Genomic DNA, 13,874 nt, shown 5'->3' on the forward strand with positions numbered 1-13,874 from the left:
GGGGGGTCGGGAGGGGAGGGAGGGCGGGGGTCGGGAGGGGAGGGGAGGGCGGGGGAGGGAGGGGAGGGGAGGGCGGGGTCGGGAGGGGAGGGGAGGGCGGGGGAGGGAGGGGAGGGGAGGGCGGGGTCGGGAAGGGAGGGAGGGGCGGGGGTCGGGAGGGGAGGGAGGGCGGGGGCGGGAGGGGAGGGAGGGGCGGGGGTCGGGAGGGGAGGGAGGGCGGGGGTCGGGAGGGGAGGGGAGGGCGGGGGTCGGAGGGAGGGAGGGCGGGGGGTGGGGAGGGAGGGCAGGAGGGGAGGGGCGGGCGGGAGGGGAGGGGGCGGGGGCAGGGACGGGGCCGGGAGGGGAGGGGGGGCGGGCGGGGAGGGGGAGGGGAGGAGGGGCCAGGAGGGGAGGGGAGGAGGGGAGGGGAGGGAGGGGGGGAGGGGAGGGGAGGGCCGGGGAGGGGGAGGGAGGGAAGGGGAGGGAGGGGAGGGGAGGAGGGGGGGAGGGGAGGGGAGGGGGGGGGGGGGGGGGGAGGGGGGGGAGGGGAGGGGGGGGCCGGGAGGGGAGGGGAGGGAGGGAGGGGGGGGGAGGGGAGGGGGGCGGGCCGGGAGGGGGAGGGGGAGGGGAGGGGAGGGGAGGGGCGGGTCGGGAGGGAGGGCGGGGGGAGGGCCGGGAGGGAGGAGGGCGGGACGGGAGAGGGAGGGGAGGGAGGGAGGGCCGGGAGGGGAGGGGAGGGCGGGCCGGGAGGGGAGGGGGGAGAGGAGGGCGGGCCGGGAGGGGAGGGGAGGGAGGGCGGGCCGGGAGGGGAGGGGAGGGAGGGAGGGAGGGGAGGGAGGGAGAGAGGGAGGAGGAGGGAGGGAGGGGAGGGCGGGGAGGGGGCAGGGAGGGAGGGGGGAGGGAGGGAGGGAGGGGAGGGCGGGGAGGGGAGGGAGGGGAGGGGGGGAGGGGAGGGGAGGGGAGGGGAGGCGGCCAGGGGGGGGCGGCAGGGGAGGGGAGCGGGGGGGGGGCGGGAGGGGAGGCGAGGCCGGGGGGGGGGGGGGGAGGGGAGGGCGGGCCGGGGGGGCCGGGCGGGAGGGAGGGCGGGCCGGGGAGGGGAGGGGAGGGAGGGGGGCCGGGAGGGGAGGGGAGGGAGGGCGGGCCGGGAGGGGAGGGGAGGGAGGGCGGGCCGGGAGGGGAGGGGAGGGAGGGGCGGGCCGGGAGGGGAGGGGAGGGAGGGCGGGCCGGGAGGGGAGGGGAGGGAGGGCGGGCCGGGAGGGGAGGGGAGGGAGGGCGGGCCGGGAGGGGAGGGGAGGGAGGGCGGGCCGGGAGGGGAGGGGAGGGAGGGCGGGCCGGGAGGGGAGGGGAGGGAGGGCGGGCCGGGAGGGGAGGGGAGGGAGGGCGGGCCGGGAGGGGAGGGGAGGGAGGGCGGGCCGGGAGGGGAGGGGAGGGAGGGCGGGCCGGGAGGGGAGGGGAGGGGAGGGAGGGCGGGCCGGGAGGGGAGGGGAGGGAGGGCGGGCCGGGAGGGGAGGGGAGGGAGGGCGGGCCGGGAGGGGAGGGGAGGGAGGGCGGGCCGGGAGGGGAGGGGAGGGAGGGCGGGCCGGGAGGGGAGGGGAGGGAGGGCGGGCCGGGAGGGGAGGGGAGGGAGGGCGGGCCGGGAGGGGAGGGGAGGGGAGGGAGGGGAGGGGAGGGAGGGCGGGCCGGGAGGGGAGTGGAGGGGAGTGGAGGGAGGGGAGGGAGGGAGGGGAGGGGAGGGCGGGCCGGGAGGGGAGTGGAGGGGAGTGGAGGGAGGGGAGGGTAGGGAGGGCGGGCCGGGAGGGGAGGGAGGGCGGGCCGGGAGGGGAGGGGAGGGAGGGCGGGCCGGGAGGGGAGGGGAGGGAGGGCGGGCCGGGAGGGGAGGGGAGGGAGGGCGGGCCGGGCGGGGAGGGGAGGGGAGGGAGGGCGGGCCGGGAGGGAGGGCGGGCCGGGAGGGAAGGGGAGGGGAGGGAGGGCGGGCCGGGAAGGAAGGGGAGGGGTGGGAGGGCGGGCCGGGAGGGAAGGGGAGGGGAGGGGAGGGAGGGCCGGCCGGGAGGGGAGGGGAGGGGAGGGAGGGCGGGCCGGGAGGGGAGGGGAGGGGAGGGCCGGGAGGGGAGGGGAGGGGAGGGAGGGCGGGCCGGGAGGGGAGGGAGGGCGGGCCGGGAGGGGAGGGGAGGGGAGGAGGGGCGGGCCGGGAGGGGAGGGGAGGGAGGGGCGGGCCGGGAGGGGAGGGGAGGGGAGGGAGGGGCGGGCCGGGAGGGGAGGGGAGGGGAGGGAGGGGCGGGCCGGGAGGGGAGGGGAGGGGCGGGCCGGGAGGGGAGGGGAGGGAGGGCGGGCCGGGAGGGGAGGGGAGGGGAGGGAGGGCGGGCCGGGAGGGGAGGGGAGGGGAGGGAGGGCGGGCCGGGAGGGGAGGGGAGGGAGGGCGGGCCGGGTGGGGAGGGGAGGGGAGGGAGGGCGGGCCGGGTGGGGAGGGGAGGGGAGGGAGGGCGGGCCGGGAGGGGAGGGGAGGGAGGGCGGGAGGGGAGGGCGGGAGGGGAGGGGAGGGAGGGCGGGCCGGGAGGGGAGGGGAGGGAGGGCGGGCCGGGAGGGGAGGGGAGGGAGGGCGGGCCGGGAGGGGAGGGGAGGGAGGGCGGGCCGGGAGGGGAGGGGAGGGAGGGCGGGCCGGGAGGGGAGGGGAGGGAGGGCGGGCCGGGAGGGGAGGGAGGGCGGTCCGGGAGGGGAGGGGAGGGGAGGGAGGGCGGGCCGGGAGGGGAGGGGAGGGAGGGCGGGCCGGGAGGGGAGGGGAGGGAGGGCGGGCCGGGAGGGGAGGGGAGGGAGGGCGGGCCGGGAGGGGAGGGGAGGGAGGGCGGGCCGGGAGGGGAGGGGAGGGAGGGCGGGCCGGGAGGGGAGGGGAGGGAGGGCGGGCCGGGAGGGGAGGGGAGGGAGGGCGGGCCGGGAGGGGAGGGGAGGGAGGGCGGGCCGGGAGGGGAGGGGAGGGAGGGCGGGCCGGGAGGGGAGGGGAGGGAGGGCGGGCCGGGAGGGGAGGGGAGGGAGGGCGGGCCGGGAGGGGAGGGGAGGGAGGGCGGGCCGGGAGGGGAGGGGAGGGAGGGCGGGCCGGGAGGGGAGGGGAGGGAGGGCGGGCCGGGAGGGGAGGGGAGGGAGGGCGGGCCGGGAGGGGAGGGGAGGGAGGGCGGGCCGGGAGGGGAGGGGAGGGGAGGGAGGGCGGGCCGGGAGGGGAGGGGAGGGAGGGCGGGCCGGGAGGGGAGGGGAGGGAGGGCGGGCGGGAGGGGAGGGGAGGGAGGGGAGGGGAGGGAGGGGCGTGGGACGGGAGGGGAGTGGAGGGGAGTGGAGGGAGGGGAGGGGAGGGAGGGGAGGGGAGGGAGGGCGGGCCGGGAGGGGAGGGGAGGGGAGCGGAGGGGAGGGGAGGGGAGGGGAGGGAGGGGAGGGGGGCGGGGGGGGGAGGGAGGGGAGGGCGGGGGAGGGAGGGGAGGGCGGGCCGGGAGGGGAGGGAGGGGAGTGGAGGAGGGGAGGGGAGGGAGGGCGGGCGGGAGGGGAGGGGAGGACGGGGCGGGCGGGGAGGGGAGGGGGGGGGGGGGGGGGAGGGCGGGCCGGAGGGGAGGGGAGGGGAGGGCGGGCGGGAGGGGAGGGGAGGGAGGGCGGGCCGGGCGGGGAGGGGAGGGGAGGGAGGCGGCCGGGAGGGAGGGCGGGCCGGGAGGGAAGGGGAGGGGAGGGAGGGCGGGCCGGGAGGGGAGGGGAGGGGTGGGAGGGCGGGCCGGGAGGGAAGGGGGAGGGGAGGGGAGGGAGGGCCGGCCGGGAGGGGAGGGGAGGGGAGGGAGGGCCGGCCGGGAGGGGAGGGGAGGGGAGGGAGGGCGGGCCGGGAGGGGAGGGGAGGGGAGGGCCGGGAGGGGAGGGGAGGGGAGGGAGGGCGGGCCGGGAGGGGAGGGGAGGGGAGGGAGGGCGGGCCGGGAGGGAGGGGAGGGGAGGGGAGGGCGGGCGGCGGGAGGGGAGGGGAGGGGAGGGAGGGGCGGGCCGGGAGGGGAGGGGAGGGAGGGGCGGGCCGGGAGGGGAGGGGAGGGGAGGGAGGGGCGGGCCGGGAGGGGAGGGGAGGGGCGGGCCGGGAGGGGAGGGGAGGGAGGGCGGGCCGGGAGGGGAGGGGAGGGGAGGGAGGGCGGGCCGGGAGGGGAGGGGAGGGGAGGGAGGGCGGGCCGGGAGGGGAGGGGAGGGAGGGCGGGCCGGGAGGGGAGGGGAGGGAGGGCGGGCCGGGAGGGGAGGGGAGGGGAGGGAGGGCGGGCCGGGAGGGGAGGGGAGGGAGGGCGGGAGGGGAGGGCGGGAGGGGAGGGGAGGGAGGGCGGGCCGGGAGGGGAGGGGAGGGAGGGCGGGCCGGGAGGGGAGGGGAGGGAGGGCGGGCCGGGAGGGGAGGGGAGGGAGGGCGGGCCGGGAGGGGAGGGGAGGGAGGGCGGGCCGGGAGGGGAGGGAGGGCGGGCCGGGAGGGGAGGGGAGGGGAGGGAGGGCGGGCCGGGAGGGGAGGGGAGGGGAGGGAGGGCGGGCCGGGAGGGGAGGGGGAGGGAGGGCGGGCCGGGAGGGGAGGGGAGGGAGGGCGGGCGGGAGGGGAGGGGAGGGAGGGCGGGCCGGGAGGGGAGGGGAGGGAGGGCGGGCCGGGAGGGGAGGGGAGGGAGGGCGGGCCGGGAGGGGAGGGGAGGGAGGGCGGGCCGGGAGGGGAGGGGAGGGAGGGGAGGGAGGGCGGGCCGGGAGGGGAGGGAGGGGAGGGAGGGCGGGCCGGGAGGGGAGGGGAGGGAGGGCGGGCCGGGAGGGGAGGGGAGGGGAGGGAGGGCGGGCCGGGAGGGGAGGGGAGGGAGGGCGGGCCGGGAGGGGAGGGGAGGGAGGGCGGGAGGGGAGGGCGGGAGGGGAGGGGAGGGAGGGCGGGCCGGGAGGGGAGGGGAGGGGAGGGAGGGCGGGCCTGGAGGGGAGGGGAGGGGAGGGGAGGGAGGGCGGGCCGGGAGGGGAGGGGAGGGGAGGGGAGGGGAGGGGAGGGGAGGGCGGGCCGGGAGGGAGGGGAGGGGAGGGGAGGGGAGGGAGGGCGGGCCGGGAGGGGAGGGGAGGGAGGGCGGGCCGGGAGGGGAGGGGAGGGAGGGCGGGCCGGGAGGGGAGGGGAGGGGAGGGAGGGCGGGCCGGGAGGGGAGGGGAGGGGAGGGAGGGCGGGCCGGGAGGGGAGGGGAGGGGAGGGAGGGCGGGCCGGGAGGGGGGGGGAGGGAGGGGAGGGGAGGGAGGGCGGGCCGGGAGGGGAGGGGAGGGAGGGCGGGCCGGGAGGGGAGGGGAGGGAGGGCGGGCCGGGAGGGGAGGGGAGGGAGGGCGGGCCGGGAGGGGAGGGGAGGGAGGGCGGGCCGGGAGGGGAGGGGAGGGAGGGCGGGCCGGGAGGGGAGGGGAGGGGAGGGAGGGTGGGCCAGGAGGGGAGCGGAGGGAGGGAGGGCCGGCCGGGAGGGAGGGCGGGCCGGGAGGGGAGGGGAGGGAGGGCGGGCCGGGAGGGGAGGGGAGGGAGGGCGGGCCGGGAGGGGAGGGGAGGGAGGGAGGGCGGGCCGGGAGGGGAGGGGAGGGGAGGGGAGGGAGGGCGGGCCGGGAGGGGAGGGGAGGGGAGGGGAGGGAGGGCGGGCCGGGAGGGGAGGGGAGGGGAGGGAGGGCGGGCCGGGAGGGGAGGGGAGGGGAGGGGAGGGGAGGGAGGGCCGGGAGGGGAGGGGAGGGGAGGGAGGGCGGGCCGGGAGGGGAGCGGAGGGAGGGAGGGCGGGCCGGGAGGGGAGCGGAGGGAGGGAGGGCCGGCCGGGAGGGCGGGGCTCGGGAGGGGAGGGGAGGGCGGGGCTCGGGAGGGGAGGGGGGGGTTCGGGAGGGGAGGGGAGGGGGGGGCTCGGGAGGGGAGGGGAGGGGGGGGCTCGGGAGGGGAGGGGAGGGGGGGGGGCTCGGGAGGGGAGGGGAGGGGGGGGCTCGGGAGGGGAGGGGAGGGGGGGGGTCGGGAGGGGAGGGGGGGGGGGGGTCGGGAGGGGAGGGGAGGGGGGGGGTCGGGAGGGGAGGGGAGGGCGGGGGTCGGGAGGGGAGGGGAGGGCGGGGGTCGGGAGGGGAGGGGAGGGCGGGGGTCGGGAGGGGAGGGGAGGGCGGGGGTCGGGAGGGGAGGGGAGGGCGGGGGTCGGGAGGGGAGGGGAGGGCGGGGGTCGGGAGGGGAGGGGAGGGCGGGGGTCGGGAGGGGAGGGCGGGGGTCGGGAGGGGAGGGGAGGGCGGGGGTCGGGAGGGGAGGGGAGGGCGGGGGTCGGGAGGGGAGGGGAGGGCGGGGGTCGGGAGGGGAGGGGAGGGCGGGGGGTCGGGAGGGGAGGGGAGGGCGGGGGTCGGGAGGGGAGGGGAAGGCGGGGGTCGGGAGGGGAGGGGAGGGCGGGGGTCGGGAGGGGAGGGGAGGGCGGGGGTCGGGAGGGGAGGGGAGGGCGGGGGTCGGGAGGGGAGGGGAGGGCGGGGGTCGGGAGGGGAGGGGAGGGCGGGGGTCGGGAGGGGAGGGGAGGGCGGGGGTCGGGAGGGGAGGGGAGGGCGGGGGTCGGGAGGGGAGGGGAGGGCGGGGGTCGGGAGGGGAGGGGAGGGCGGGGGTCGGGAGGGGAGGGGAGGGCGGGGGTCGGGAGGGGAGGGGAGGGCGGGGGTCGGGAGGGGAGGGGAGGGCGGGGGTCGGGAGGGGAGGGGAGGGCGGGGGTCGGGAGGGGAGGGGAGGGCGGGGGTCGGGAGGGGAGGGGAGGGCGGGGGTCGGGAGGGGAGGGGAGGGCGGGGGTCGGGAGGGGAGGGGGAGGGCGGGGGTCGGGAGGGGAGGGGAGGGCGGGGGTCGGGAGGGGAGGGGAGGGCGGGGGTCGGGAGGGGAGGGGAGGGCGGGGGTCGGGAGGGGAGGGGAGGGGCTAGGGATGTGGCTCAGGAGGGGAGGGGCAGGGCTGGAGAGGGGAGGGGGCGGGGTTAGGGAAGGGGCTCAGGAGGGGAGGGGAGGGGCTGGAGAGGGGAGGGGGCGGGGTTAGGGAAGGGGCTCAGGAGGGGAGGGGAGGAGGGGAGGGGAGGGGAGGGGGGGAGGGGAGGGGAGGGGAGGGCGGGAGGGGAGGGGAGGGGGGGAGGGGAGGGGGGGAGGGGAGGGGAGGGGAGGGGAGGGGGGTAGGGGGGGGAGGGGTGTAGGGGGGGGAGGGGGGGGGAGGGGATGGGAGGGGAGGGGAGGGGAGGGGGGGGGAAGGGGGGGGGAGGGGAGGGAGGGCGGGCCGGGAGGGGAGGGGAGGGGAGGGCGGGCCGGGAGGGGAGGGGAGGGAGGGCGGGCCGGGAGGGGAGGGGAGGGAGGGCGGGCCGGGAGGGGAGGGGAGGGAGGGCGGGCCGGGAGGGGAGGGGAGGGAGGGCGGGCCGGGAGGGGAGGGGAGGGAGGGCGGGCCGGGAGGGGAGGGGAGGGGAGGGAGGGCGGGCCGGGAGGGGAGGGGAGGGAGGGCGGGCCGGGAGGGGAGGGGAGGGGAGGGAGGGTGGGCCAGGAGGGGAGCGGAGGGAGGGAGGGCCGGCCGGGAGGGAGGGCGGGCCGGGAGGGGAGGGGAGGGAGGGCGGGCCGGGAGGGGAGGGGAGGGAGGGCGGGCCGGGAGGGGAGGGGAGGGAGGGCGGGCCGGGAGGGGAGGGGAGGGAGGGCGGGCCGGGAGGGGAGGGGAGGGAGGGAGGGCGGGCCGGGAGGGGAGGGGAGGGAGGGAGGGCGGGCCGGGAGGGGAGGGGAGGGAGGGAGGGCGGGCCGGGAGGGGAGGGGAGGGAGGGAGGGCGGGCCGGGATGGGAGGGGAGGGGAGGGAGGGCGGGCCGGGAGGGGAGGGGAGGGGAGGGGAGGGAGGGCGGGCCGGGAGGGGAGGGGAGGGAGGGCCGGCCGGGAGGGGAGGGGAGGGGAGGGAGGGCGGGCCGGGAGGGGAGCGGAGGGAGGGAGGGCCGGCCGGGAGGGCGGGGCTCGGGAGGGGAGGGGAGGGCGGGGCTCGGGAGGGGAGGGGAGGGCGGGGCTCGGGAGGGGAGGGGAGGGCGGGGCTCGGGAGGGGAGGGGAGGGCGGGGCTCGGGAGGGGAGGGGAGGGCGGGGCTCGGGAGGGGAGGGGAGGGCGGGGCTCGGGAGGGGAGGGGAGGGCGGGGCTCGGGAGGGGAGGGGAGGGCGGGGCTGGGGAGGGGAGGGCGGGGCTCGGGAGGGGAGGGGAGGGAGGGGAGGGGCTCGGGAGGGGAGGGGAGGGCGGGGCTCGGGAGGGGAGGGGAGGGTTCGGGAGGGGAGGGGAGGGGGGGGCTCGGGAGGGGAGGGGAGGGGGGGGCTCGGGAGGGGAGGGGAGGGGGGGGCTCGGGAGGGGAGGGGAGGGGGGGGCTCGGGAGGGGAGGGGAGGGGGGGGCTCGGGAGGGGAGGGGAGGGGGGGGCTCGGGAGGGGAGGGGAGGGGGGGGGTCGGGAGGGGAGGGGAGGGGGGGGGGTCGGGAGGGGAGGGGAGGGGGGGGGTCGGGAGGGGAGGGGAGGGCGGGGGTCGGGAGGGGAGGGGAGGGCGGGGGTCGGGAGGGGAGGGGAGGGCGGGGGTCGGGAGGGGAGGGGAGGGCGGGGGTCGGGAGGGGAGGGGAGGGCGGGGGTCGGGTGGGGAGGGGAGGGCGGGGGTCGGGAGGGGAGGGGAGGGCGGGGGTCGGGAGGGGAGGGGAGGGCGGGGGTCGGGAGGGGAGGGGAGGGCGGGGGTCGGGAGGGGAGGGGAGGGCGGGGGTCGGGAGGGGAGGGGAGGGCGGGGGTCGGGAGGGGAGGGGAGGGCGGGGGTCGGGAGGGGAGGGGAGGGAGGGCGGGGGTCGGGAGGGGAGGGGAGGGCGGGGGTCGGGAGGGGAGGGGAGGGCGGGGGTCGGGAGGGGAGGGGAGGGCGGGGGTCGGGAGGGGAGGGGAGGGCGGGGGTCGGGAGGGGAGGGGAGGGCGGGGGTCGGGAGGGGAGGGGAGGGCGGGGGTCGGGAGGGGAGGGGAGGGCGGGGGTCGGGAGGGGAGGGGAGGGCGGGGGTCGGGAGGGGAGGGGAGGGCGGGGGTCGGGAGGGGAGGGGAGGGCGGGGGTCGGGAGGGGAGGGGAGGGCGGGGGTCGGGAGGGGAGGGGAGGGCGGGGGTCGGGAGGGGAGGGGAGGGCGGGGGTCGGGAGGGGAGGGGAGGGCGGGGGGTCGGGAGGGGAGGGCGGGGGTCGGGAGGGGAGGGGAGGGCGGGGGTCGGGAGGGGAGGGGAGGGCGGGGGTCGGGAGGGGAGGGGAGGGCGGGGGTCGGGAGGGGAGGGGGAGGGCGGGGGTCGGGAGGGGAGGGGAGGGCGGGGGTCGGGAGGGGAGGGGAGGGCGGGGGTCGGGAGGGGAGGGGAGGGCGGGGGTCGGGAGGGGAGGGGAGGGCGGGGGTCGGGAGGGGAGGGGAGGGCGGGGGTCGGGAGGGGAGGGGAGGGCGGGGGTCGGGAGGGGAGGGCGGGGGTCGGGAGGGGAGGGGAGGGCGGGGGTCGGGAGGGGAGGGGAGGGCAGGGGTCGGGAGGGGAGGGGAGGGCGGGGGTCGGGAGGGGAGGGGAGGGCGGGGGTCGGGAGGGGAGGGGAGGGCGGGGGTCGGGAGGGGAGGGGAGGGCGGGGGTCGGGAGGGGAGGGGAGGGCGGGGGTCGGGAGGGGAGGGGAGGGCGGGGGTCGGGAGGGGAGGGGAGGGCGGGGGTCGGGAGGGGAGGGGAGGGCGGGGGTCGGGAGGGGAGGGGAGGGGCTAGGGATGTGGCTCAGGAGGGGAGGGGCAGGGCTGGAGAGGGGAGGGGGGCGGGGCTAGGGAAGGGGCTCAGGAGGGGAGGGGAGGGGCTGGAGAGGGGAGGGGGCGGGGTTAGGGAAGGGGCTCAGGAGGGGAGGGGAGGAGGGGAGGGGGGGGAGGGGAGGGGAGGGGGGGAGGGGAGGGGAGGGGGGGAGGGGAGGGGAGGGGGGGAGGGGAGGGGAGGGGAGGGGGGGAGGGGAGGGGAGGGGAGGGGGGGAGGGGAGGGGAGGGGAGGGGTGTAGGGGGGGGAGGGGGGGGGAGGGGGGGGGAGGGGATGGGAGGGGAGGGGAGGGGAGGGGGGGAGGGGGGGGGGAGGGGGGGGGAGGGGGGGGGGGGGCGGGCCGGGAGGGGAGGGGAGGGGAGGGCGGGTCGGGAGGGGAGGGGAGGGGAGGGAGGGCCGGGAGGGGAGGGGAGGGCGGGCCGGGAGGGGAGGGGAGGGCGGGCCGGGAGGGGAGGGGAGGGGAGGGCGGGCCGGGAGGGGAGGGGAGGGGAGGGCGGGCCGGGAGGGGAGGGGAGGGCGGGCCGGGAGGGGAGGGGAGGGAGGGCGGGCCGGGAGGGGAGGGGAGGGACGAGAGGGAGGGAGGAGAGGGAGGGAGGGCGGGGAGAAGAGGGAGGGCGGGGAGGGGAGGGAGGGGAGGGAGGGCGGGGAGGGGAGGGAGGGCGGGGAGGGGAGGGAGGGGTGGGAGGGGAGGGAGGGGGGGGAGGGGAGGGAGGGGAGGGAGGGGAGGGAGGGGAGGGAGGGGAGGGCGAGCCAGGGTGGGGGCGGCAGGGGAGGGCGAGCCAGGGGGTGGGCGGCAGGGGAGGGCGAGCCGGGGGTGGGGGGGGCGAGCCAGGGTGGGGGGCGGGAGGGGAGGGCGAGCCGGGGGGGGGGGGGGGGGGAGCGGGAGGGGAGGGCGAGCCGGGGGGGCCGGGAGGGGAGGGGAGGGGAGGGCGGGCCGGGGGGGCCGGGAGGGAGGGAGGGGGGGCCGGGAGGGGAGGGGAGGGAGGGCGGGCCGGGAGGGGAGGGGAGGGAGGGCGGGCCGGGAGGGGAGGGGAGGGAGGGCGGGCCGGGAGGGGAGGGGAGGGAGGGCGGGCCGGGAGGGGAGGGGAGGGAGGGCGGGCCGGGAGGGGAGGGGAGGGAGGGCGGGCCGGGAGGGGAGGGGAGGGAGGGCGGGCCGGGAGGGGAGGGGAGGGAGGGCGGGCCGGGAGGGGAGGGGAGGGAGGGCGGGCCGGGAGGGGAGGGGAGGGAGGGCGGGCCGGGAGGGGAGGGGAGGGAGGGCGGGCCGGGAGGGGAGGGGAGGGAGGGCGGGCCGGGAGGGGAGGGGAGGGAGGGCGGGCCGGGAGGGGAGGGAGGGCGGGCCGGGAGGGGAGGGAGGGCGGGCCGGGAGGGGAGGGGAGGGGAGTGGAGGGGAGGGAGGGCGGGCCGGGAGGGGAGGGGAGGGAGGGCGGGCCGGGAGGGGAGGGGAGGGAGGGCCGGGAGGGGAGGGGAGTGGAGGGAGGGGAGTGGAGGGAGGGGAGGGGAGGGCCGGGAGGGGAGTGGAGGGGAGTGGAGGGGAGTGGAGGGAGGGGAGGGGAGGGAGGGCGGGCCGGGAGGGGAGGGGAGGGAGGGCGGGCCGGGAGGGGAGGGGAGGGAGGGAGGGCGGGCCGGGAGGGGAGGGGAGGGAGGGCGGGCCGGGAGGGGAGGGGAGGGAGGGCGGGCCGGGAGGGGAGGGGAGGGGAGGGAGGGCGGGCCGGGAGGGGAGGGGAGGGGAGGGCGGGCGGGCCGGGAGGGGAGGGGAGGGGAGGGAGGGCGGGCCGGGAGGGGAGGGGAGGGGAGGGAGGGCGGGCCGGGAGGGGAGGGGAGGGGAGGGAGGGCGGGCCGGGAGGGGAGGGGAGGGGAGGGAGGGCGGGCCGGGAGGGGAGGGGAGGGGAGGGAGGGCGGGCCGGGAGGGGAGGGGAGGGGAGGGAGGGCGGGCCGGGAGGGGAGGGGAGGGGAGGGAGGGCGGGCCGGGAGGGGAGGGGAGGGGAGGGGAGGGAGGGCGGGCCGGGAGGGGAGGGGAGGGGAGGGAGGGCGGGCCGGGAGGGGAGGGGAGGGGAGGGAGGGCGGGCCGGGAGGGGAGGGGAGGGGAGGGAGGGCGGGCCGGGAGGGGAGGGGAGGGGAGGGAGGGCGGGCCGGGAGGGGAGGGGAGGGGAGGGGAGGGAGGGCGGGCCGGGAGGGGAGGGGAGGGGAGGGGAGGGCCGGGAGGGGAGGGGAGGGAGGGCGGGCCGGGAGGGGAGGGGAGGGAGGGCGGGCCGGGAGGGGAGGGGAGGGAGGGCGGGCCGGGAGGGGAGGGGAGGGAGGGCGGGCCGGGAGGGGAGGGGAGGGGAGGGGAGGGAGGGCGGGCCGGGAGGGGAGGGGAGGGGAGGGCCGGGAGGGGAGGGGAGGGAGGGCGGGCCGGGAGGGGAGGGGAGGGAGGGCGGGCCGGGAGGGGAGGGGAGGGAGGGCGGGCCGGGAGGGGAGGGGAGGGAGGGAGGGCCGGGCGGGGAGGGGAGGGGAGGGGAGGGGAGGGAGGGCGGGCCGGGAGGGAGGGGAGGGGAGGGAGGGAAGGGGAGGGGAGGGAGGGAAGGGGAGGGGAGGGAGGGCGGGCCGGGAGGGAAGGGGAGGGGAGGGAGGGCGGGCCGGGAGGGAAGGGGAGGGGAGGGGAGGGAGGGCCGGGAGGGAAGGGGAGGGGAGGGGAGGGAGGGCCGGCCGGGAGGGGAGGGGAGGGGAGGGAGGGCCGGCCGGGAGGGGAGGGGAGGGGAGGGAGGGCCGGCCGGGAGGGGAGGGGAGGGCCAGGAGGGGAGGGGAGGGGAGGGCCAGGAGGGGAGGGGAGGGGAGGGGAGGGGAGGGAGGGCGGGAGGGGAGGGGAGGGGAGGGGAGGGCGGGCCGGGGGGGGGGGGGGGGGGGGGGGGCGAGCCGGGGGGGGGGGGGGGGGCGGGAGGGCAGGGCGAGCCAGGGGGGGGGGCGGGAGGGGAGGGCGAGCCAGGGGGGGGATGGAGGGGAGGGCGAGCCAGGGGGGGGATGGAGGGGAGGGCGAGCCGGGGGGGGCGGGAGGGGAGGGCGAGCCAGGGGGGGGCGGGTGGGGAGGGAGGAGGAGTGGAGTGGAGGGGAGGGGAGGGCAGGGAGAGGAGGGGAGGGGAGGGCAGGGAGAGGAGGGGAGGGGAGGGCAGGGAGAGGAGGGGAGGGGAGGGGAGGGCAGGGAGAGGAGGGGAGGGCAGGGAGAGGAGGGGAGGGCAGGGCGGGAGGAGAGAGGAGTGGAGGGGAGGGAGAGGCAGGGAGAGGAGGGGAGGGCAGGGCGGGAGGAGAGGGGAGAGGAGGGGGGGAGGGGAGGGGAGGTGGGGAGGGAGGTGGCGGGACCGGGCGGGTGGATAGGGGAGGTAGAGCAGGTGGTGGGAGGCATGGGCAGGGCAGGCCAGGGGCGGGAAGACAGTGCGGGAGGGCAGCCCTGGGGTGGGCAGGGGGCGGGGGTGGGGGAGAGGAGCTCTGGAGTTTTCCGGCCCGCAGAAGCTCCACCTATTTCCCGCCCCCCACTGACTTGGCTCCAGTAAAAAATGCAGCAATTTCCTCTCACCTCCTGCCCCAGGCCGCACAAATTCCCTGGGAACTGCAGCAGGTGCCTCCGCTCGGAACTGATGCCGTAAGCGGATCAGTGACTCCGGGTCCGCCGCCATCTTGTTTCATGCCCTGTGACGTCATGGCGTGTACACGCTCAACATCAGAAGAGGCGGGGCCTACGAAAGCGTCACAACCCATTCCACCCCGGGGAGTACTCGCCGGCGCCGCCCTCTCTACCCCGGGTTGATTCTGCCGGGGTATAAGTTTATCCAAGCTATAATGCACCGAAGCGCAGCCCAACCAGGATATAAATCAGTGCAGATAAAAGCAAAAATCTGCGGATGCTGTAAATCTAAAACAAAAACAAAAATATCTGGAAAAACTCAGCAGGTCTGAGTTAACGTTTCGAGTCCTCATGACCCTTCAACAGAACTGAGTAATATTAGGAGGGGTGAATATAAGCTGGTTTAAGGTGGGTGTAGGTGGGTGTAGGTGGGTGGGGGTGGGGGAGAGAAGTTGTGGGGGGGCGTTGGTTGTAGGGACAAGCAAGCAGTGATAGGAGCAGATAATCAAAAGATGTCACAGACAAAAGAACACAGAGGTGTTGAAGGTGGTGATATTA

General features: G+C 81.9%; 1 protein-coding gene across 1 annotated transcript in view; it reads right to left on the reverse strand.

Annotated features, from left to right (window-relative positions):
- The window catches only part of tmem128 (transmembrane protein 128), a 28,729-nt gene extending 15,304 nt beyond the window's left edge, over positions 1–13,425 (reverse strand). Inside the window, exon 1 of the mRNA XM_041201441.1 lies at positions 13,269–13,425. Coding sequence (XP_041057375.1) covers positions 13,269–13,368 — 100 coding nt within the window. The 5' untranslated portion in view covers positions 13,369–13,425. The remainder of the gene's footprint in view (positions 1–13,268) is intronic.
- Positions 13,426–13,874: the final 449 nt, after the last annotated feature.

Source organism: Carcharodon carcharias, chromosome 1 (genome assembly GCF_017639515.1).
Source record: "Carcharodon carcharias isolate sCarCar2 chromosome 1, sCarCar2.pri, whole genome shotgun sequence".
Classification (NCBI taxonomy): domain Eukaryota; kingdom Metazoa; phylum Chordata; class Chondrichthyes; order Lamniformes; family Lamnidae; genus Carcharodon; species Carcharodon carcharias.